Source organism: Dipteris shenzhenensis, chromosome 5 (genome assembly GCF_047967505.1).
Source record: "Dipteris shenzhenensis isolate YYH24624 ecotype China chromosome 5, Dip_SZ_1.0, whole genome shotgun sequence".
NCBI lineage: Eukaryota > Viridiplantae > Streptophyta > Polypodiopsida > Gleicheniales > Dipteridaceae > Dipteris > Dipteris shenzhenensis.
In genome coordinates, this window is record NC_141600.1 from 14,227,103 (window position 1) to 14,252,251 (window position 25,149).

The 25,149-nt window shown below is 42.5% G+C and overlaps 1 protein-coding gene across 1 annotated transcript; it reads right to left on the minus strand.

Annotated features, from left to right (window-relative positions):
- Window positions 1-763: 763 nt before the first annotated feature.
- Window positions 764-3,404, minus strand: LOC147901656 (UDP-galactose/UDP-glucose transporter 2-like). The gene is made up of 7 exons (XM_087375204.1): window positions 2,635-3,404; window positions 2,260-2,288; window positions 1,909-2,110; window positions 1,506-1,748; window positions 1,326-1,427; window positions 1,115-1,222; window positions 764-1,000 (listed from the first exon to the last, which is right to left on the minus strand). The coding sequence occupies exons 1-7, from the start codon at window positions 2,767-2,769 to the stop codon at window positions 764-766; spliced, it is 1,056 nt and encodes a 351-aa protein (XP_087231330.1). The 5' UTR covers window positions 2,770-3,404.
- Window positions 3,405-25,149: the final 21,745 nt, after the last annotated feature.

Here is a 25,149-nt window from a genome sequence, read left to right on the forward strand (position 1 = left end):
ACCATGAGACATTAGTGGGAAGTTGCTGAGTTGATCATCAAGAAATTAAAATGGTAAAACTATAAAGGATCTTTCTTGGTGCATGTATTATCAGAAATTTACATTCAATTACAGTAGTTATATTAGAAGTGCTTTTGATATATATCCACAAAGGTAATCCTCTCCCCATCAAGTGCAGATAATTTAATTTTAAAGACCCAATTCTTAATTCTGCACTCATTTTGAAATTTGCTGATGATCTTGGAATGGTTATTTTTAAATCCTAAGGATCGGGATGATAATAAGTATATTATTATTGAAATGAGTCTTCAACTACGGCAAGGAAACTCATGTAAGAGTCTTGTCTTATCTCAATAGCTGAACAAATGGATGCATGCAAGATGCAGAGATTCAAAGGTATCCAGCTTGCCTAAGAGGGTTTGATCCTTTGAAATAAAGATCACGATCCTTAATCGATTAAGGAGTGAATGCCTCCTTATGGAAGTCGTTGCTGCCTCCTTATGAAAGCCTTGTCTTATCTCAATAGCTGAACAAATGGATGCATGCAAGATGCAGAGATTCAAAAGGTATCCAGCTTGCCTAAGAGAGTTTGATCCTTTGAAATAAAGCTCACGACACTTGATTAAGGTGTGAATGTCTCCTTATGGAAGTCGTTGCTGCAACAGCATAACCGACCATGGCTCTTCTATTTTTCCATGATTCCTTTTAATTGTAGGAATTAAAGAAGACAATGGCAGAGGTAAAGGATCCTGCACAACATCTTTCACACTGGATTCTCGTTTTGATTCTCTTTTCTTGGAGTTAGTGTGGCATTGAATTCTGGTGATTCTTCCAAAGAAGAATAAATTGTCTTGATAGGCATTAACATTGGGTCTGGTATCATTTTCCAAATAATCCCCATGATGATCAAAAGGAGACCAGTGACATGTTGCTCTGAAAAAGGCTTTGTAAATAGGATGTATGACAGCAGCAAAGTAAATGCTTTGCGAACAGTTGTGACCTGCAAGAGAAATAGCAGCTCAGGTTGAGGTTCTAAATTCAGACACATGCGTTTATTGCAGAAAATTGTGAAATCTAGCTATACATCTTTTACTATGTTGGGAAGGTTTCCTACCATAGCTGTTGATGCAGCACCAAAAAGTGCAATGAGAGAGAGCACTGAAAGTTGGCCCACAAATGTTGCCATGGCTTCAAATCCCAACACCAGGTACACATACGCATGCTGTTATTGTAAAGCACGAGTCAGAACCCTTCTCTCCTCTCCATGTAATCGTTACTAAAGAGACATGTTCTTGTACAAAGCATGATATCTTGAACCTACTCACCTCTGAACATGCTGCCCAGGCCTTGAATACCTCTCCAGTTAAGATCATAGGAATGAGTAGGAATGGTAAGCCGACAACTGTAGAGCAGAAGAGCATTTCCACCTGCAACCCCCATGTATGTCATTTGACACCTTGAATCGATGTCAGTGAACCTCCATAGAACATAACGTTTAAATGTACCTGTGACGTTGCAGGATTCATGGTGAAAATAGCCTCTTGTAGATTTCCCATGAAGGCGTCCAGAATCAGTGCCCCTGATATCATAAAAATGCCCATCACACTGAAATTGGGAGAGCTCTGGGCATCTGCAAGAGTGAAAACAATCAATCCCGACACCAGCAGCACCGCTGAAAGATATTCATGTAGTTTATACTTGCGTCTCAGCCCAGGAATAAATGCTCCCATAATCATCACTGGCAAGACCTGGTAAGAGAAGAACAGGTAAGAGGAGGCTTGTGATTGAAATAGGTTGCTGTCAGTTATCATTCAACACCCACTGAGAGTGTTCGATTTCTGAAGCAAAGCTTTTGGCAGAAACTTTAAGGAGGCCTACAGGGATAAGCTTTCTAAATGAATGGTCTACCTTTGTCGACTTAAACATGATCTGTGCAGGGTAATTCAGATACATTAGTGAACCCTTGGTTAATCCATGGGACCCCATCAGAACAGCAGAAATCTTAACATAAGTCTTCCATGGATTGACGATGTGCTTCAGTCTGAAGCCTTGCCATGCCATTAGACCCAAGTACATGAAACTCTGAACGAACGTAAAGTACCACCCGTAGCTGCAGGAAATGACGTTGATCTAGGTTAGAACTAGTAGATCATCAAATCATTCTCATCGCAATGAGCATCATCTGGTTGCAGAGAGTTGTATTTGTAAGCAGATTTCAAGTCTATGATGATTCTTGATAGGGGATTTGCAAGAATGTACCTGAATTGAAGCCTGTTGTACACGTATTCCTGCAGCGCTGACATCAACCTTGATTAGCAATTTTATTCGTAAACGGTTCCTCTCTCTGATAAACACAAGCAGCATTCCTTCTAAAAATGAATGGCAAATCGATTGGAACATATTGCAAAGAGATTGTCTTTCGAAGCGTTGTCACAGAGTGTCTTGATTAGCTTCGTTCAAGTACCATGACGGTCTCGTTCGAAGGGGTCGATCACTTCGATTGCGCAAGAGGGTAATGGTTGAAGTTGAAACGTAATGGTGATATTACGCTGCGAAAGCACAAAATGCAAGCATTCCAGAGGAGGATTGCGATATCATTCCAGAGGAGGATTTCGGATATCGCAGAGGACATACCTCACAAACGCCATTGATCATGTACCCGAAGAAGAAACCGCTTCCACACACGAGAAGTTGAAACCATCTGGGCTTCCCAGTCAGGGTAATACCCAGAAGGGTGATAATCTTCTCATCGCCCTCCAGTGCAGACATCTGCAGCCGTCGCTAGTCTTACAGCCGCGTCTTTGCGTGGTGATTCTCGAGCCGAGGAGAGGCTCTCAGGCAATTAGGAAATCTGCGTTTGTAAAATTGCTCTCATTGAGCGTTGGGAGAAGGGCGACGGTAGAGCTACCCTGAGAATGAAGCGGACCAGTTGTTGCCCTCGCTCTGTAAGCCGTTGCCAGCGACTTCCTTTCCTCCCGTTGCCTCCTTCTTGCCATGGCCTCGCGCTTTCCCCCCGCTATCTGTAAGGTGCATTCTTCGCTGCCTCACATGGAAAACGGCTGCCTCAAGAGTCTCCTAACTGTATTTCCGTTTCTCCATCGCTCCAAGACATCTACCACAATCTCTTTCGCCTTCCTCTTCGACCACCCTCCTTGATTGCTTCTACAGACTTCCTCCTTCACCTTCAATGCGCTGCGTCTGCTTGATGATTGAGCAATCTCTCAGCATCTCCCCTTCGACCGCCAAGCGTCAATGTGCGTCGACCCCTTCACTCATTTCCATGAATTTCGATCGCCCATGTCACCGTAACTGCTTGATCAGCCACTCGCCTTCACTGGGTCTTATTGTAGCTCAATCAATGCCGTTTGATTTGGGATCAGAAGGAAATCGTTTCTGCTTTTCACGTATTGTTGCTCAATCAATGCCTTGCGATTGACCAAATTGGCTACGAAGCTCAACTGTACATATATAGTTACGTCCTCCATGCAAGTTAATTCATGCATTCATGACAGAATCCGGCTGCAATCATCTCACACCTATTATCTTCAAATCACCTCAATCATCTCTCAGCATCAAATCACCTCAATCATCTCTCAGCAATCTCTCAATCATCTCTCAGCATCTCATTTCACAACATAGGGCTTAGTTACGATTCTCATTTCACAACAGAGAAACTCGGCTATCTTCTTTTCGGGCTTATTCATCTATTTTTTTGGTCGAAATTAGTGTTGTCAACAACACGCTTCGTTTCCTTCTCCCCTTCTCTACATCCCTCCCCCTCCCGTTCTTCTTGGGAATCCCGTTCTGTACAGCCCTCGCTTTCTGTTCCTTTTCTTTTTTCTCTAAGGCCCTATGAATTGCAATTCATCTTGTTGAAAATTGAATTTCATTTCAATTTGGCACATATCACTTTTGGTTCAACACATAGCACTCTGCATTTGGATAGGGCTTACGTTGCATTTAGCACATAAGCACACATTTATGTGGGGGGAGTTGGCACACTTCCTCTCCAAAAATTATAAGAGCAAGGAGCGTGCCCTTCCTTGGGTTTATTTCAATTTTCATTTAGCACAAATCAACTTGCATTCACCCTCTGGGCACGGGTAAAAGTTCCTTCCAAAATATCCTCGGCATCATCGAAACCTAGCTTTTAAATAAGTGCCCACTTACTCTGAACAGGTTGTCACCAATGCCTCTGTTTGCCACAAGGGGCAACCGTTTGTCTCCTCACATGCAACTTCCCTTGCCATCCTTCTATGGTTATTCAAATTGTCTTTGTGAGTCACGTTTTGTGGGACACGTGTTATGCCAATTGTTACCTCATTTGCACTCTCAATTCCCACAGCAAACAGTTCTAAGTTGCTATTCAAAGTAGGTGAAGCACAAGGATTTATATGTCCCTCATTAGCATCAAGGTCAACCACCTCTAGAACCAAATCATCTCCCACATCTCTGGTGGACGTCCCATCAGTTTCAGAGAGTGTACTTGCCGATGCTTCTTCTGTGAGGCTATCATCGTCCAAACTCATGAAGAAGGGGTCTATGGCAGCCTTGCAAGATATGTCCTCCGTCCTTTTCACATCAATAGAAGCTTTGTCACTTTATAGCCTAGTTGTGGTTTTATCTCCTCTTTCTCATGGATTTCTTTCTATGAGTTTGAACCTCCAAAATCGCTCAATAGCAGAGCAATAGCATCTTCAAGTTGAACCACCTTTCTTGTGGCTTTTTTCCTACAACTTTAAACTTTTGGAATTGGATCTTGCAATTGTCAAGTGGACTAGACATCAGGCCCTAGATTTATAGGGAAACAAACCTTGCATTCATTGGAAAATATATTTTCTAGAAGAAGTTTATAAGAGAGAGGAAATTTCCTTTGAAGATGGAGAGAAACACATCTACTGCATCGAGCTTAAGAAGGAGGGCCATAATGCTCTCAAGGAACCTCATCTGCTCTTTTTCGTTCTCGAATGGTACTACAAAAATCCAATCATTGCATCTTGAATTGGAGATGGTCTGATTGGCAGAGGGCGCTAGCGATAGAGTACACATGAGGAAGAAGCGTAAAAACTTTCAATGCCAATATAAAGGTTAGCTTCTTAATGAAACTAAATTGAAAAAATCATCCATGGGTGGAATGGAGGTAAGCGAGGGCAATGGCAGGCACAAGGAGGCCAATAGCTATGGCGATGGTGAGTTAGGAGAGCTAGTGGAGAGGGGTAGTTTAGAGCTAGTGGAGGCAAGCAAGGGCAATGGCAGGCACAAGGAGGGTAATGCCTATGGCGATGGTGGTGAGTTAGGAGAGATAGTGGAGAGGGTCGATTGTTTGACACAATTTTAAAATGCTGATCTAGAACCATTGGATTTGCATCATATATATCGTGTTTTATAACACGTGGGTGCCTGGAACAAAATCCTAGCCATTTGATCAAAGGTACTTCTTTTTCAAAAGTTGCATTTGAGCATGCAAAGAGTCTCCAGTAATTTTCTCAGCATGTCCCATCACCATCGAAGCTAGAACATTGGCACGTAAACAAAAATCTGACATGGCAGAATAAAGATGAGATGTAGGTCCCTTTCAAGGTCACTGTCATGTCTTGGTTCCAACCGCTACCACTAGACCTTGATGCATGTCAAAATACTACAGTTGCATTATCCTGCAAACGAACTGTCTCATGGCATCACCCACAATGGGTTTATATGTATTGTATAATATAAGAACAAATTTTTTTGTGCAAACTTTCTCCCAGCCCATGACTCCACCAACTTGCATTACAAGCATGCCTCTATAGCATCATTGTCAAAGGAGGATGTCTCCAAGAGGGGCTCCAATTCTCGTCCAAGGATGTCTCCAAGAGGGCTCCACTTCTTGTCTAAGGATGGGGGCTCTCTATACCATGATTGTCAAAGGAAGATGTCTCCAATAGGGGCTCCACTTCTTGTTTAAAACTTTTTGGTATCTTCCATCCACCTTGACTATAGGGCTTTGCCTTTTTCTTTTTTGAAGTAGCTTCCCAAATGTAGCAAGGGAACATGTTTGCTAGCATGCCTTACATTTTGTGGATGTATCTAACTAGTCTTTCTATCCTAAGAAGTTATATAGGTAGACTCTTTGTTTTAAAGAGGAGAATCGAGTATGTTTTGGTTTCTCGGACACCCAAGAAACTATTGACAATTTTGAAAATGGATTTGCAAAAACATCTGAGTTAAAGCATGTTATATATTTGTAGGTTGGCACCAACAATGACAAGCCATTTATAAATGCTTCTTATTTTTTAATCACGTAAGCATACTCACTTGAGCCACTCATGAAGAAAATGACTTGTGCAAATGGAGTACCTATCTTGAGAAACCCAAACTCTGGCAATAGTGGAATCAACATATTCAACTAATAAAACATTCCATCTACAATAGATGTTACATTCTATCTAAATATAAATGGGAAAAGGACTAGAAAATTGTTTGTAGCCTTAATTAATTTCATTCATATGGTTTTCATGCTTGATTGCACAAAGGCTAATAGGTGATCATTGGATTGCAATGGTGGCTGATGAGTTCACACAATCCAACCATTTTAGAAAAGAATTTCAAACATCACAGAGGACAAAACTATTTGGACTTACCCATTAAGATGATAGCTTAGAAGGGTGATAATCTTGATGTCACCCTTTGGTCCAAGCCTTTATAATCATTTCTAGCCTGGCCTACTTGTGCTTGCATTTCTCTCTATGTTCATTGGACAATTCTTAAAAGTAAATTTGCAATAAAGTATGTGAATTGAGGTTCTATTGGCAATTCCTTGTCTCAATGAGAAGAATGGACTATGGTGTGTTTTCTTGATCCCTAAAGAATAAAATTTCAATTTTTAATATTTTCCACCTCATTCCAAGGGCCCTGTGGGAAATTGCCTCCCCAAACTTCAACTCCATAAAGCAATACCAGTGCAACAAGTGTGTAAAATGGGAGCTTCTTAAGGCTTGAGCACTATATGTTAGTACGTTCTTAAAAGTACACTATTGTACCATCTACCTCTTATTTCTTCACACATCTAGATGCCTATGCTTAAACAGGCTCCATCCCAAAATGTGTGGGGGTTAAAGGCCATTGTGCAATACTCAAACGCATATATATATATGGATGACATAGAAGATTAGGGTGTTTTGCACCTGCCAAAACTTGTGTGGCTCTCTTCTGGCTCTCCCTCTCTCTCACCCTCTTCCATTTCGCTTCTGTTGAGAGAACTCTCAATTGGTATCAAAGCCCGAGTGGTCTATCTGATGCTTGTGGGCAGTTTATCTGAGCCCGTGTGCATGCTTGGAGCTCGAAGTCTGCTCTGCTGCAACTCTATGGGAGGAAGGAGAAGCTCTGTGGGTGACTTTACCTACATCCTGGTGTGTAGAGACCTAGAACGAACCTTTGGAAAATTGAAATTTTGGTTTTTCCTGAGTGGTTTTGGAGCAAAAATATGTTTTTTAATGATTTCCCTATTTCTTTCGACGTGACTGAGAGTTCGGAATGACTTGTAGAGGCAATCGTTGCCTGCTTTTGGTGTACATTGCACTTTGGGAGTTCGAAAACTGCTTCATTCTTGAATTTGGGATCATTTTATTGGATTTCTGACTGTTTTTCTGCCAGCATGTTGGAACTCAAGTTTGAACCAACCATTCATAGATCTGTCAGTTCCGGTGGACTCAGAAGTCCTTAAACTTTTGTGTTGCTCATTATTTGCACTCTGGTGGACTTTACAAATAGATCGGTTTGCAAAAACGTTTTTCAATCCGTGTGTTGGACTTGGTGATTGGGACCACAATTTCTGAAACCGTATGTTCCATTGCATTCTAGAGGCCTACAAACCCCTATTTGTTGGCTCTTGCAGAATTATGTGGAGATTTGGAGAAGTTCCGTCTCTTTGAGACGTCGAATCGTATATTTCTCTATCAAAAATCTATTCAAAGTTCAAACCTTTGATTTTTTGACATGTGGCATTTTTAAATTGAACCTTAGGCTTCTAAGGTTTCATTTACAGGTCAATTGCAAGCTTTGACTTGGGTTTACTTCACATTTGATTGGTTTTTTGAAGTATTCTTTGAGCCACAGAAAGCGTAGGTCATGTCATTGATGCAGTGTATGCAAAGATTGCAGTGGTTTTGAGGCATCTTAGGTTTTACTTTCAGTAGCGGTTGTTGCCTTGAGGTCGTAATTTTGAACATACCTTATGTAGATCACTTTGGTTGTAGTCCGAGCGATGTGCACTCATTCGTGGTTTGCATTGGGCTGCAATGGATGCTTTATAGGCCATTTGGATGCATTGCATTCCTTGTTGGATGCACTGATAGGCCCAAATTGCCTTGTGGGATGCTTTATTGATGGACGTTTTGCACACAGATGCTATTTTATGCTGAGCGATAGCTTTAACACATTGCAGATGATGCACTGATAGTGCTATATGCTCTTACATTATTGATGCTTATGCCCATGGATGGTGTTTATGCTTGAGGCCTTTGGCTCTTATTGGAATTAGGTTTGCCATTGTTTTTGTCATTGCAGGTTGGCATTTTATTTTAGGCTAGATTTGCTCATATGGATGCATAGTATCTGCACATGAGTTAGATGCATTTTGATGCTTTGAGCTTTGAGTTTTTGGTGATATTACCCTGCATTGTGGCAGACGTATTTGGGTGCACATGGTATTTGGTGATTCTTTCTTACAGGCACTAGCATTTGGGATTTTGGTTTATTTGCATCATGGCATCCTCTTCCATGTGTGAAAAGGAGTTTTTCAGCATTAAAAAGTTTGATGGGATAAATTTTTCTTTATGGAAAGAACAGATAAGGGATTTGCTTATTCAAAACCCTCAAAAGGGATTGCAGCGCTTGTAGCTATGTCTAAGGATCACTAGAATGAGTTGGATGTATTAGCAAAGTCTACTGTTAGACTTTATCTTGCAGAATTAGTTTATTTCACAGTAGTAAATGATCAGACTACAGAAGATTTGTGGAAGAAATTATGTGCCACTTATGAGAAGGAAACTGCCTCTAATAAAGTTTATCTCATGAAGAGGTTGTTTGAGTTGCAGATCAAGGAAGGGGTCTCCATTGCTTCTCACTTGAATGAATTCAATATTATTATAAGCCAGCTTTAGGATCAGAAGCTAAATTTTAATGCGGAGACTAAGGAAATATTTAATATTATTTTAAGCCAACTTTAGGTTCAGCAGCTGAATTTTGATGTGGAGACTAAGGCAATATTCCTCTTGTGTTCATTGCCATCCTCATGGGATATCTTCCGTATAGCTGTCAGTAGCTTTACACCTGGTGGAGTACTGAAGTTTGATGATGTTGCGGGTAGCTTGTTGGCCGAGGAGATTAGATGGAAGTTTATGGAAGGCAACAAGTAGGTTGCAACCTTAAATGTGCAAAGGGGTAGATCATAGTTTAGGGGGAAGTCCCAAGAAAGAGGGAAGTCTCATAGCAAATCTAGGGCACGAAATATTGAGTGTTACCATTATGGCAAGAAGGGCCACATGAAAAAGGATTGCTACAAGCTAAAAAGATAGCAAAAGAATAAGAAAAAGAATGCAAATCGGGTTGCAAATAAGAAGGAAGAGAGTCCAATGGAGGACAAAGGAAAAGTGAAGATCAAGGAGATCAATACAGTCACTGATGATAGTGATAATGACATTCTCTTCATGTCTAGTCTACCTGCAGAGTTGCTTACCACTTCAGATGATGCATATTCCTAGGATTGGATTTTGGATTCTGGTGCTTCACTCCATGTTACTACCCATAGGGAATGGTTCTTCACTTATGACAGTGGAAAGACAGATTGTGTGCATCTTGGAAATAACTATGCATGTGACATAGTGGGGGCAGGTAACATAAAGTTTTCTTTTGAAAATGGGTCCTCTTTTGTTGTGAAAAATGTGAGACATGTTGGGATATGTGTGATCAAGGGCTTGCTAGGTGCATGTGTGCATCCACTATAGCAGTCATATGGTTGTGTGTGTGTGCGTGTAGAAGAGGCACACTTAGTGCCATAGGCCATGACACAGGTGATGATGTAATGCAAAGGCCCCCACATGGGGTCGTGCCTATGATTGTGGAGTTCCTATGGTTTAGGAGTTACCTCCTTTGATGTAGGAGAGGTGCCATTGATTTAGGCCACCCTCTCTCCCATTCTATAAAAGAGAGGACTTCCTCTCAACTCAATGGAACATTTTGCCATTTTGTTCCCACACTCTCTTCCATGATGTTCTCCTTCACTCCCACTTTCCAACATTTGGTATCAGAGCCTCCTTAAGTCCCTAGCCCATTGTGGCTTCAATATGCCACCTCATTATCTTCTTCTCCACCCGTCACCTTCTTCTTCATTTGTGCCCTCTTTCCCTCTAGACTTTGCTTAGCTCTGTTCTCCTCCATTAAGCAACCATTCCTAGAGCCCTTTGAGCTGAAGTTTCCTCTACTTGGGGTGCACCTTTAACACCGAGCAATTAGAGAGAGATGCCCTCTATAGCCCGTGCCGACACTCCCTCTTTTCAGTGACTTTTCATTCATTTCGACTTGTGCAGAGCAAATCAGCTTAATTTCTCTGAGCACAAGCTAGGAAACTACTAGAGGAGTGTTGTGTCCAAATCTCAGCCCATTTGGTACATTGGATGTAGAACATTTAGCAAAAAACTAGTCAAAACTGACAAGCTTCCCACAGACACAATGACACGCACAATTGTGCCTCTGCTTCATGCTAGACACTCTCCACAGTAGGGGCTTCCATTCCACCAAAAAGCCCTTTGTTTGCTACTCTTTAAGGCTTCAATTGAGGCCTCCAACTTCAAACTGTTCAATTTGGGGGTAACAGTGATCTATGCTTCTACTGTGAACCATTGAACATGGTTAAGTGCTAGAAAGTTTCATTATTATGTCAGTAATCTTTGGGCTTTTGCATGCTTGCTCATTTGAAGTGATCTAAAGGATTTTTCAACTTCATCTTTGGAGCACTATCTTGAATTTGACAGTTTTTGGAAAGCTCATGATGCATTTATGATATATTTGTGAAGTGAATATGCCTTCATCTTGTTGTTCTTCAAATGAAGCTCATGTGAAGAAAGACAAACCCAAGAAGAAGTCAAAGCTTCAGGTCAAGAAGACTCCAGGTAAGAGGCTTTGGGAAAAGCCAAGTGGTTATACTAGGTTTTCACACTTGGCAAATGAAAATCAAATTTGTGCTTATGAAAGAGGATGAAGCATATCTTGTTAAAGGAAGAACTCCATTAACAAATGAAGAATCAAATTATGTGGTAGATGTAGATTGGGCTTTCTAGAGTCCAATATTTTGAACTTTGGTCATCACTTGGTCATGCAGTCAATTTTGAGGTTCTCTACCTGGAATAGTACTCCAAAAAGAATGTTATGGTTTTGCTTTAGTCCATATAGTCTTTGTTAATCACCTCTGGTCACCATATAATGTAGGCCATGTGATATGTGTTTGCTCCCATGGTACCTCTTGCAGACATGAGAAACTAGGTCCACACAAAGGCCTAAGATTCATCCTTGTACTTGCAAGGGAGATAACCATTCTGGGGGAGTCTATCCCATTTTTGTAAATCTTGACCCTTGGGCACCTTTGCTAGCATGAGATCCTAGTCATAGATTTATCCTTGACCACCATGAGAAACTATGTGACTAGATGTATCCTTGACATAGCAAGATGCAAACCCTTGAGGGGGGGTATGTTGGGATATGTGTGATCAAGGGCTTGCTAGGTGCATGTGTGCATCCACTAGCAGTCATATGGTTGTGTGTATGTGTAGAGAAGAGGCATACTTAGTGCCATAGGCCATGACACAGGTGATGATGTAATGCAAAGGCCCCCACATGGGGTGGTGCCAATGATTGTGGAGTTCCTATGATTTAGGAGTTACCTCCTTTGATGTAGGAGAGGTGCCATTGATTTAGGCCACCCTCTCTCCCATTCTATAAAAGAGAGGACTTCCTCTCAACTCAATGGAACATTTTGCCATTTGGTTCCCACACTCTCTTCCATCATGTTCTCCTTCACTCCCACTTTCCAACAAGACATGTGCCTAAGTTAACTAAGAGACTCATCTCAATGGGTTAGCTAGATGATGTTGGTTTTAAGACCACCTTTGACTTTCAGAGTTGGAAAATTTAGAAGGGCTCTATGGTTGGCAAGATGTTCCAAATGTGGGACATTGTATTACTTACATGTATCAGGGGTGTTTGATCATGTTGTTACAATAACTGAGCAGCCAAGTACTTCTTTATGGCATTGCCGATTGGGATACATGAGCCAGAATGGAATGAAACTCTTATGCCATTTGGATTATGTACCACATTTGAGTTTTTCTGATTTTGAATTTTGTGAGCATTGTCTTTATGGGAAGCAGACTAAATCAGCCCATAGAAGAAGGGGAAAGAAAGAGCTTGAAAGGCTTGATTTGGTGCATTCAAAAGTATGTGGTCCCATGCCTATATACAATCATTAGACAAGGCTGAATACTATTTGACATTCATTGATGATGAAACTAGGAAAGTGTGGGCTTATGCTATAGCTCCAAAGAGCAATGTGTTATCAGGTATTTCAGAAATGGTTGTCTTTGCTTGAAAATCAATCAGGTAGAATGCTTAAATGCCTACAGACTGACAATGGTGGAAAGTATCTCTCTCATGACTTTCAGCATTTTTGTGATACACATGGGATCAAAAGGAAGCTCACGTCTCCTCATACTCCAGAGAAAAATCAAGTTGCAGAAAAGATGAACCACACCATTCAAGAAAGGTTGCAATGTATGCTTTCCAATGCAAGTCTTTCTGGTGGTTTTTAGGCTAAGGCAATGAAAACTACAGTGCATGTAATCAATAGATCACCTAGTAAGAGTTTGAGGTCTGGAGTGGCAAGAAGCCCTCTTACTCTCATTTTCGTATATTTGGGTGTGAGGCATATGCACATGTGCCAAAAGATCTTCGAAAGAAGCTAGATCCTAAGTCTAAGAAATGCACCTTTCTGGGTTATGGTGAAAGTGGAGAGATGGGCTATTGTCTTTGGGATCCAGAAGCAAAGAAGATCATACGAAACCATGATGTGGTCTTCAATGAGAAGAAGATGCATAAAACACCTAGTGAGGGATGTGGAAATGAGGAGAATCACTTTCCAGGATGTGAATCCACCTACATATGTTGATATATATTAAGCTGTCCATGCACCGATGTGCAGGTAATGGTGCCACCAGGTACTCCCAAAGGTACACAATCAAGGGCAGACATCAATCATCTATTGTTGGAAATGATGAGCCAAACATGGCTAATATGCAGGTGGGATAGCAAGTTGAAATGCCCTATAAAATATCAACTACAATGTCTAGACCACCTTATAGATTTGTTCCAAGGGTAGACTATATGATGCTTACTGATTGCCGGGAGCCTTCTTGCTACAAAGAGGCTATGATATATAAGGATTAGTGCAAGTGGGAGTATGCTATGCAATTAGAGATGAGTTCACTCATGAAGAGTAAGACTTGGGATTTGGTTTCTTTGCCACATGGAAAGAAAGCATTGCCATGTAAATGGGTCTATAAGATGAAGGTCACAGGTGATGATGTGCCTAAGTACAAGGAATGTTTGGTTGCTAAAGGGTTCAAGCAAGAGAAGGGTGTGTACTTTGATGAGATTTTCTCTCCAATTGTGAAGACAACCACACTTAGATGTGTACTTGGACTTGTGGCAGAGCAGAGGATATGGAGCTTATGCAGATGGATGTCAAGACAACTTTCTTGCATGGGGATCTACATGAGGAAATTTACATGATACAGTCGGAAGGCCTTGAAGAAAATAGAAAAGAGCATTTGGTTTGCAAGCTGAAAAAGAGTCTCTATGGCCTTAAGCAAGCGTCTAGAGAACGGCATTAGAAGTTTGACTCTTTCATTTGGTCCCAGGGTCTAGAAGAAGTGAGATTGATCACTGCCTCTACATTAAAAGGGCTAAGGATAATATCCTGATACTCCTGGCACTTTATGTGGATGATATGCTATTGGCTAGCAAGAACACTTATGAGCTGGATGCATTGAAGGCCAAGTTGCATGAGGCCTTTGACATGAAGGTTTTGGGACTTGCAGGTCATATTCTTGGTATGCGCATCATGCAGAGTAGGAAACTCCTTTGGCTTTCATAAAAGGAGTATGTTACAAAAATGTTGCAGCCTTTCAATATGGAGGGGGAGAAGGTAGTAGGTACTCCATTGCCTCCATATGTGGAACTGAGTCAAGATGATAGTTCCAAATCAGATGAGGAGAGGGCCATGATGTCCAAGGTTCCTTATGCATCAGCGGTTGAGAGTCTTATATATGCTATGATAGCTACTAGACCGGTCATTGCATTTTTAGTGGAAGTTGCTAGCTAGTATATGGCTAATCTAGGAAAGAGGCATTGGGAGGTAGTTAAGTGCATCATGAGGTACATGAAGGGTACCAATGAGATGTGCATTTGCTTTGGCAGAGGAGAGATGTGTGTACTTGGGTACATAGATTCAGACTATGTAGGGCATGTGGATAGCAAGAAATCCACTTCTAGTTATGTGTTCACCTTTGCAGGTGGTGCAATGTTGTGGATGTAGAGTGCATAGAAGTGTGTTTCTTTTTCTACCATAGAGGCCGAGTATGTTGCAACCATAGAGGGTTGCAAGGAGGCTATATGGCTTAATCGGCTAGTGGGAGATATGAGGATTCATGCAGGTGTACCCACATCGCATACTGATTCCATAAGTGCTATTCAGCTAGCACTATTCAGCTAGCACAGAATCTGGTCTTTCATGCAAAGATCAAACACATTGAGGTCAGGTACCATTTCATCAGGGAGGTACTTGAGGACAAGCACATAGAGCTTCTCAAAGTACATATAGATGATAACCCTGCAGATATGCTGATGAAGAGTCTACCTAGTCAGCGTTTTGAGTATTGTTGTGTATTAATGGGAATTGGATAGTATGCTCACTGGTTGTTCTCCCTTAAAGGCACATTGACATTTAATTGGGAGATGTGGGCGTTAAAGGCCACTCTGCCTTAGCCCCAGTTATGTACAATTCTCAAACACACATATATATGGATGACATAGAAGATTAGGGTGCTCTGCACCCACCAAAACTTGTGTGGCTCTCTTTTGGCTCTCCCTCCCTCTCACTCTCTTCTGTTATGCTTCCATTGAGAGCACTCTCAAAATGCACAAAAGTGTTGATAGCTTCAATACTAAAATATTTCTGAGTGGCATATGTCAATAGGATGGCTAAAGTGATGTGATGAGGTGACAATATGAGTAGTGTAGTTTGAATTTTATTCCTTTGAGCCAAATAGCTTCACATGCACCTTTGTGAGAGATTATTTGTACATAGAGTTACGTCCTCCATGCAAGTTAATTCATCCAAATAGCTGGCAAAATTTGATAGGTGTGCAATTCCCTCTTGCAAGCCACATTTGCTTCTCAATTTCAAACTGATGTGTACTCCCTATAGGTCTTCATGATAGAATCGGATTGCAATCATCTCCAACCTATTATTTTCAAAAAATACTTAACCATGGTTCAACATCAAGAAAGAATATTTGAATAGGCGTGATGATGTCAATTATTTGAGCAAAACAAAAGCTTAGCCAACCAAATTTCTACTAAAAGGCAATCAAACTAGAAAATTTGAAATTCCAACCAAAAATTGACTAGCAACATAAGCCTAAAATTCTAAGCACCAAGTTTCCTATAGGCCGTATTCCAACTAGCCAATTTGAAATCTTAACCGGTTGGATGGCTATTTGAAGCTCTCTTCACCCAAACTCTAGTGATGTCCTTTCCAAATTCCTTTAAAGGGGATGTCCCTTGTGTAATCCTACAGTAACACACGTGTCGTGGGCATTTTGGAGGGATGCCGTCGGAGTCCACTCCTGAGCTACTCCTTGTGGGAGCCTTGAGATGCAAAAGCCTACACTTGTGTCACTCAAGCGCCTACTAGAAGGTGTACACGTGATTCCACGAGAGGAAGAGGGAGGGAGAAGGGAAGGGAAGAGAGGGGAGGGGGTTGGAGAGAAGAGGGGAAGTGTAGGGAGGGATGAGTGGCAATCACGAGGCAACACACTAAGAAAGCTTGCAACCGTACTCATGAACAAGAGTTGAGAGAATGAGAGCTTGTATTCCAAATGTTGCAACTACACAATGAAGACCAAAGTCAACCACTTGGCCTTTTATACAAGTCACCTTTTGAAGGGAGGGCCAACCCTATTCCTTGTCCCTCTCTCTCTCTCTCTCTCTCTTGTTACAACCACTTGGGCCCATATGGCATCAAGGCATATGCTAATTCTCTTAAACTTCCCTTTGTCTCCAAATGTCTCTTATGTTATCCATATATGGGATCCAAATGGCTCGTATTATCCTTTCCAATTTGGGTGATCCCAAAAACTACTTCAAAACTGAGCAATTTGTGGCTCAAAACCCATATGGTTTGGATGGGTTAGACCCGTTAACATGCTCAATGGCTATTAACATGGCCCCATTCCTATTGTTGAGCCATCCTTGGATTAGCTGCAGTTTAGTAAGTGAGTGGAGAGTAGCATCTTGAGTATGGCATAACGGTCCAGTTGCCGTGGCATTATCCTTGTGAAATAAGATCGGTAGTTCCAGAAGAAGGTGGCATGCATGTCCTCAAACATACGAATGCGATGGCCATGTAGATTTCTGACATGAAGGTATAGGCGTAGGTCTTGGAACTAGGAGGGGATGATGTCAAGGACAAAGGTAATCTGCTTGTTGAGATTGCAAATTTTGTCATCGATTGGATGCCTGTGGCCGGGGAGATCTTGGAGCAGTAGGAGGATAAGGCGATTAAAGTACACTATGGCTACCATCATAGGGTCGGGTACCGAGCCATAGGTATCGTTGAATGACTGAAGGTTAAAGCAAAATCTTCCCTGAGTCATCTCCTTGGGGAATCTATACTTAGGAAAATTGTATATAATATTGGGCTCATTCTTTTGCAGCTCTCTAAATTGTGTCCAGGTCCACTGTCGTTCCATGGGCATGTAGGGGGAATGGATTTGCCATGCAAGGGGTGCGCTACGGTAATAGTGCCAAAATTGTTTCTTCTTCAAAAATGGGATGTGTGAGTGGGGTTGGAGACCTGCGTCCACGTCGCTGAGGGGAATTGGGACATTGGGAGTTAAGTTATTGCCACCGCATGTGCGCTTCATGTTGGCCCGCCTCCAGTCGTTGAAGGACTGAGTGATGAAAGTGGTAGGGGGAGAACTTACATTATCTCATACAAATGAAGGTGGGAGCCTTTGAGCTCAGCCTTCCAATGATGCATTAGAGCACTGTCTGGTAGCTCTCAGAAGGATTGAAGGTCATTCCGCTAGTGTAAGTATTTTGGCAGGGATGAGGGAGGAGCCAGAGGAACATCATCAGCAACATTAGGCATGGGTTCCTCCTCTGCCTATCCTATGGTCAACAAGTCCATCGGCTTGTCAACTAGAATGGTCAGCCGTAGCAAGATATTGAGAGCTTCGTTAGGTAGGTCGACAGGAGCATTGGATGACATGGTCTGGAATGTCTCGTGCTATGCAAAACTGGTGTTAGATGCATGCGAGGAGTACTTAGGTTGGTTTGTGCAGGGAAGGGGAGGTGGGATGGGATGAGGAATATCAGTGGGTGGGGCGGTAGTTGATATGGCTTGCTAACCATCCTCCTCGGTGACAACTTTGAGATATCCTACATGAATTGTGTCAAAATTCCTAACCAGGGATGCTTGTGAGTCTTGGAGATCTTGTAGCACCCCTTTCAACAACATAATGATTCCAAGGGGTACCATGGTAGGTCATGGAGTGATATGCAGCTAAATGCATTTGAGCTTTGACTATCGAGGTGTGTCCATAGGTCTACATCCAGTCAATGCCAACTTGCATGTTTCGGGAGTATAGACCCATTGGCGCAGTTCTTTGGGCTTGGCTAGCTGCATCATGTCATCATCCTGTGGAAAATTGGTGAACTCAGTGATTATTCTACACCATGCCTGGAAGTTTAAAAGAATGTGATGGGCAATGAGAGTTTGTAGGTTAGATGCATGGATGATTTTTTCAAGTTAGTTTCGTTAAGAAACTAAAATGTTATATTGGCTTTGAAAGTTTGTATGCCCTAATAAAAATAAAAGTTTCAACATTCGCCAAGATTTGAAACTTTTTTGTAAAAAAATTTAAAGTTTCGCCAGGATTTACATTTTTTCCTTCAAAATTCATAATTCAAAATATAAAAAAGTACTACATTCCAATATTGTGAAACTAAAAAAATGAGCTTGAAAACTTTTGCCAAGATTTTATATTAATATATAGGCATAGCTTCGATAAAAACATCCTTGGTCAGATGGGTGGTCTAAAGATAAGCTAGTAGGCTAGAGATCTAGACAAAACTATGACATAGCTATAATTGGGTGGCATTGATCACGATTTCGACGAAGGATGGTAGGGAGTGTGTTGGGGGTGGTGAGATCAATGTGAAAATGAGACTCTATGTGCGAAGCATGTCAAAGTGCATTTGGAGGCTTTGGAGGATTGTGTGTAGTAGGTGGCGAGCCATGCGAAGACCTTTTGGTACATGTTGAACTCTTGTTGCTCCCTGTCTTCTAGTGTTAACTCCTCTTTGTTCGGCCAGAGGTGCAAAAATGCTCATTCTTGTTTTGCAAGGCGATGCTCAGGGATCGGTCCTATGAGAGGAGGTTTTGGAGCATCTAGATTTGGCGATCACAACCCTCCTGGTGCCTTGTGTACTTCTCCTTGGCCTATTCAAATCACTCCCCCATTGTTTTGAGGTCAAATTCTACTTTGTCCAATTGGTCCATCATGGTTTGAACTAGGGAATCGCTCACAGAGAAATTCATCCTTGAGCTTCATGACACCTCTAGCTCTTTGACCTTGGTCTTGTACTCTTCTACTCTATCCAAGATGGTTTGCTCGGTGGCTTGCGCGATGATCATGAGTGTATGGCTTTCATGTACCCTGACTTGAGCCTATAGTAGAGAGGAGGACAAATGGGTGGCATACTCTTGCCTTCACTGCAAAATGGTACGAAGTACCTGAGGGAGCTGGACCATAGCATCAAGGAGTTGGAGCTCCATATTGTCTACCATTGACAATTGCTATGTGGATATCATGCTGTAACTATCGAATGCTCTATACTCTAGCACACTGCAAAAGTATAGGGCCTTGATTAGCCCCACCCAAGGAGAGGAAGAGGTGCCAGTGATGAAGGAAGATGGCTCCTGGGCATGTATGGGAGTGGTGGTAGTAGCTTGGGGGGGGGGACGAGGTGGGAGGAACAAATTCTCCAAGGAGTGGTGGTAGCTTGGGGGGTGGACAAGGTGGGAGGAATGTGGATTCTCCCCCGGGGTGAAGGCCAATATCAACTGTATCGCCCCCTTGGAACATTTTTGCATCAAGGGGGGCTTGAACTACTCCTTGCCTTTTGATTGGTGATTGGAAGCCTCGAGATGTGTTGTCTGTCCAAAAATTCCCGCACTTGGTGGTCTTCATACTATTCTCTCGCTTGGCTTCGAGTGGCTGTTGGTCAGGGTAGCTTGATGAGATCACACTCGTGCTAAGCCTGAGCCTCTTGGGATTAGACACCACTGGCTCTTCTTCTGCCTGAATCTCCCTTGTGGTCTCTTTGTCAGCTAGCCCAAATCCAACCGATGGCTACTGTTCCAACATATGGTAGATGAATGGCATATAGAGCATTGGGTTGCCTAAGACATCTCCATGTGTTTCCAAGTCCTCCCCCATTTGGCTGTTGAAATAATCTACCTAAGTTGTGATTTTGCAGTTCTGCTAGCCTAGTGAGTATATTTGGCACTATAGCATGGTGATGGTCTGTATGCCTTACTTGTGTCAACAAATGAAGCACCCGTGTGGATTTCTCTAGCTCAGGCACTGTGAGCTTGTTGAAGTTGACTTTGCCCTTGTTCTTCTTCCTCTCATAATTGTAGATCTTGTCAAGGGGCTCCTCTAGCTTCTTTTGTGCATATATTTGTCCCTAACTACCGATAAACTGAAGATTGCTTGCACTACATCCACATTGAGGTGGTGGAAGTAGCGGGTTCTTGTTGCATGTGTATTTGTGTTGTATGTGCTGATGAACTCTCAGAGAAACTTCATATTGAGGTGGTAGGGCAGTCAGTCTGCTACTGACTTTAATCCTGTCATTACCAATGAGGCTTGCACCTCTGGATCCTTTAGATCTCGGAGTACACATGCATGCGTATTTGTGTTGTATGTGCTGATGAACTCTCCAAGAAACTTCATATTGAGGTGGCAGGGCAGTCGGTCTACTATCGAATTTAATCTTGTCATTACCACTGAAGCTTGCACCTCCGGATCCTTTAGATCTTAGTAGGCCAAAAATCTTAGTAGGCCACTGCATTGTGGTAATAGAGGGTATAATCTCAACCCTCATAAACATACTTGGAGTGGATGGTGCAGCCGTTTAGTTGCTAGATCTAGGCCTCACTGAGCGGAGAGTGAGCTAGTGTCCTAACGACCATGTATTCTCCCTGTGCTGATGCTAGCATGTGCTTCTTGGATGATCAAAAAGGCGGAGTGGCAACCCCACCGCTGTTGGCTCTTGAGTGGCTTGCTGAGTAATGTTCTCTTCTTTAGTTTGGAGTTCAACCACAAGGATGTCGAAAGGCATCCAGATAGATATGGAGGGGGTGCTTTAGGACTCGGATGGACCAATAGGTAAAGGATTGGCAAGTAATGGATCCTGGGGGTATAGGCCGAGCTCTCTCTCGAATTCAAAGAATTTGTTTCAGGATCCATCGGGAAGGAGGGGAGATGAGTAATGAATGAATTGGTAGAGGAGGAGTCATCAGAGGACGTTCAATGGATGATTTGGAGGCTGCTTGGTAGTAGGGAAGATTGCACTAAGTTGAAGAAATTTTTGGTAGAAAACTGACAAAGTTTTTCTTTTTTTGCTAAGGCGATGATCTAGGGGGATAGGGGGTCCTTTTATAGTTTTTAGTATCCCACTAATTGGGGGGATAGCATTATGGTGCTAACTCGGAGGGATGGCAGAATGGTGACGATCAACAAGATAGTAGAATGAATATGATCTGGCAGGATGACTAAAGGACCGAGTTTGAGGCTTGTAGGTATGGCACCGATCAACGCATTATGTGGCTAAGGCGCTGATCTACAGGGATAGCTAGCTAAGGCATTAGGGTGCCAGTTTGGTTTGGATTTGGAGATTTAACATTTGTTTGATCTGTTGAGGAGGTTGGAAGATGTTGAGGGTGTTGCCCAGAACATTGGAATGGTGATAGACGGGACCCGACAATGTGGGCGGTGGAGACTTGTGAGGTTAATGTGCCTTAATGCAGAAACGCACTAGTCATATTCACCTAATGCTAACCTTAGTTGTGTGGGTGGGTAACGATCAAAAAGGACTTGTGAAGCGGTTGGTGCTATGCCTACCATATAGACTCACCTAGACCTAGATGCACACTAGATGCAGTTCCTGTTATGTCAATTGTCATGGGGTTGAGTTCCAAGCATCATACTTTGTTGTTAGCCAGGTAGAGCATGTGTTGATCTTTCTCATCAGCCTAGTTGTCAGTGGTGGATCAGCATTGCCGCGTTGTGGTTGGGTTGCTCCCTTTGCAGAGGCAGGTTCTTGTGGTATTATTGCTTTTGGCTTGGCGACATTGTAGGTGTTTGTCGCATAGGCTTTGAGGGAGGTTCTCCCCACTTTTAGGGGTTGGTTCTTGGGTTGCTCCCTTGGCAGTTTCCCCTTGTGTAGCACTACACATGGTATCATGGTACTTACTGGGCTCTGAGTGGATTTCCTCATACTATAATCGAGGGTAGGTTCTTGTGAGGATGCATTAGCATGACTTGCTAATAACACTCTATGATGAAATCAGCCTCGTATACCTCTTTGATTGTCTTGGTGAGAAGCGCCTTGAATTTCTTGCCGAAATCTACATAGGGAGTCCTACCCACATCAGGGGGAATGGTTGTCATTTAGGATCCCTTGAACTAGTGGCAAATATTGCTCCCACCATGATTGAGTATTTGCAACATAGCACTTCAGAGTGTCAAAAGAAAGCTGGTTGTAGACTTCTAACTAGTCATCTGACTTGCAGATGGAAACTGCTAAAGAAGCTAAGTTGGCACATTGGCGATTGTCTTAACTGGCGTAGCGATTGATGTCATTAGACCTTGCTCCTCGAGGGAGTTTTCCATTTGGGAATGAGGCGAGGAGGGGTCATAAACTTTCCCACAATTTTGGGAATCCCAAATCATTTCCCTCCTTTGCAATAGCATTGTGCACGGAGGACGTTCTTGTGCATCCATTGTTCACTAGACATCCGGGTACTACCCATGGAAATGGGCTTGGGAAGAAGAGGTGGATGAACAGCTAGCATCAAATGTTCACCTTTATTGTGGATAGGGTGATGGCCTTGAGCAGAGTGGGGTTGGGAAGTATTTCTTGGGACAATGAATGGGGGGTTAGAATGTCTTTGAGCTTCGGGGTTATCCTCCTCTAGAACTTCCTTACCCTTCAAAGGTGGTTGCACTATAGGGGAAGCGGTGTCGACCTTACATACTAGGATCACTGAGGTACAGCCATCGGACGTGAGAATGGTAGTGCACGCTCTCTAGTTGATTTGGCAATTGAAGGCATAGCACCATGTTCTCCCAAGGATCATCTATTTATTTGACGCTTCTATGGGAAGAATGTTTAATCGAGTATCTACCACATGGTGAGCAACGGTTAGTTTCAAATCCACATAATCCAATGTATTTAAAATTTGGCCATTAATGACCCAAACTGAAGTAAGATTGAGGTTTAGCGGTACCTTCATCGCTTCCCATATCTTGCAGGAGATGAAGTTATGACTTGCTCCTAGATCCACAAGCGCCTTCACCCTTGTACCAGAGCCCTACAAATAAATACTCAATCTAGCCGGATCTATTGTTAATTCATCAGTTGGACCTAGGTGTTCTACTGTAGCCTTAAATAGAGCCATTTGTTTCCTTTGCCTAATTTTCACATTATGTATCCTGGCCTCTTCGATGTCCTGGCGTCCATTTGTGCTACCTTGGCCTTAAGCTCTTTCTCTTGGTGTATGGCTTGGAGAGTTTGTAGAGTGAGGGGACCATATTATCTTTTTAGCTTGCTATCATTGAGGTAGCGATCCACATCTTAATCCCGCCTAGTGGATATTCTATATGTGCCTTGTGGGGTGATCTCCAGTACGCAGTAGGGACCCATGCCCCTATATTTAAGTTTGTGCTTGGTGTTGTAGATGCTATAGAGGAGTGCTCACTATCCTTCTTCTAGGTCCTTATTCTTGAGATTGTGGTCAAACCATTTTTTGTGCCTCACCTTGTCTACTCGAAGGCAATACGCTATGTGGAATCTTGTCTCATCTAGCCATTCAAGATTGGTTAGGTGCTCAGCTAAAGCATTTTTAATGGGCCTCTCCTTAACTATAATGCATAGGCTGGGCACTACGTACTCCATTGGCATAACTGCCTCTATCCAAAGGCTAAGCTGAAGGGGGTGCACTTGGTTGCCACTTTGCATGACATTCGGTAGGCCCATAGTGCTGCAAAGAGATTGTGCTCCCAGTGGGTATGACAGGTTCAACTGTACAAGTTATAATCATGCAGCACATTTTGTTTGAGCTTTCATCTAGGCCATTTGCTATAGGGCAATACGGTGTGGATTTCCTATGTATGATCATGAATTCACTAGTCAGGATGGCCATTGTTTCATTGAGGAAATGGGCTCCTCGATTGCTGACTAGTTCCAAGGGACATCCAAACCGTGTGATTACTTGTTCATATAACACTTTAGCTATGGACCTCACATCGCCTTTCTTTGTAGCCCAACCCTCCACCCATTTGGTGAAATAATCGGTAGCCAGGATGACACATTTGGCTCTCGTTCCCTTAGCTACTGGATTGAAGGGTCAATAAAATCTATGCCCCATTTCTCAAAAGGCTAATATATTATTATTTCCATTAGGAGCATCATGTCCGCCTTATGGGCGATTTCCACCCTTTGGCAAGGATCGCATTGGTTGACAAATTCAACTGCATCCCCAAAAAGTTCGACCATTAAAGGCCTTCTTATAGCACCTTACCTACTATAATGTCTATGGCAAAGTGGCCGCCTGCTATTCCCTAATGTGCTTCCTCAAGCACGTCCACATACTCATGTTTGCACATGCATCTACGCATAATGCCATCTTTTGCCATGTGGTAGAGTTGGCCTACGATGATTAGTTGGTATGGTGCTACATCTTTAATGAGTTTGCTAGCCCTATCCTTCTTTAGAACTTTATCGATAGGTAACCCGTTTGCCAAGTAATGGCCTATTTCAGTCGTTCATTCCAGAATTATGTCAATGAGAAATAAGGGGGCATCTGGGAGGTCATCCTCGGCTCTCGTTGGTAGTTCTTCATTGGGGATCTTTGAGATGTGGTCAGCTAGGAGGTGGGTCTTTCCCTTACACACCATGACTATAAAGTTGAACTCTAAGAGGATTAACATCCACCTCGTTATGCATCTCATCATACATGGCTTATTAACCAAGTATAGTGGTGTCTGATGATCAACAAAAAAGGCAAACTTGTTGGCTAACAAGTAATGCCTAAACTTCTTAACTGCATAAACCTTGGCTAGACCTTCCCTCTCTTTTTTAGTGTAATTAACCTCGGTGTCATTTAATCGTCGACTAGAAAAGTACACGGGGTGGTCCAAGCTGTACTCCCTTAGCTGAGCTAGCACGCACCCTATGGAAAAGTTTGAGGCATCTATGTGGACGTGGAATATTAGATTCCAATTCGGAGCCCTTAATACCGATGCTGTGGCTAGAGCTAGCTTGAGAGTGTCGAAGGACCTCTAACACTCCTCGGTCCACTCAAAGACTATTAGCAACTTATACATTGGCCAGGCTATGTCCGCATAGAATAGGATGAATCTTCGATAGTAATCCATATGGTTTGTAAACCGTTGCAACCCTTTGGAATTTGTGGGTGGGGGTAGCTCCAGAATGAACTTAATCTTATTGTAATCTGTAGATATCTCATTCTTGGACACTATGTGA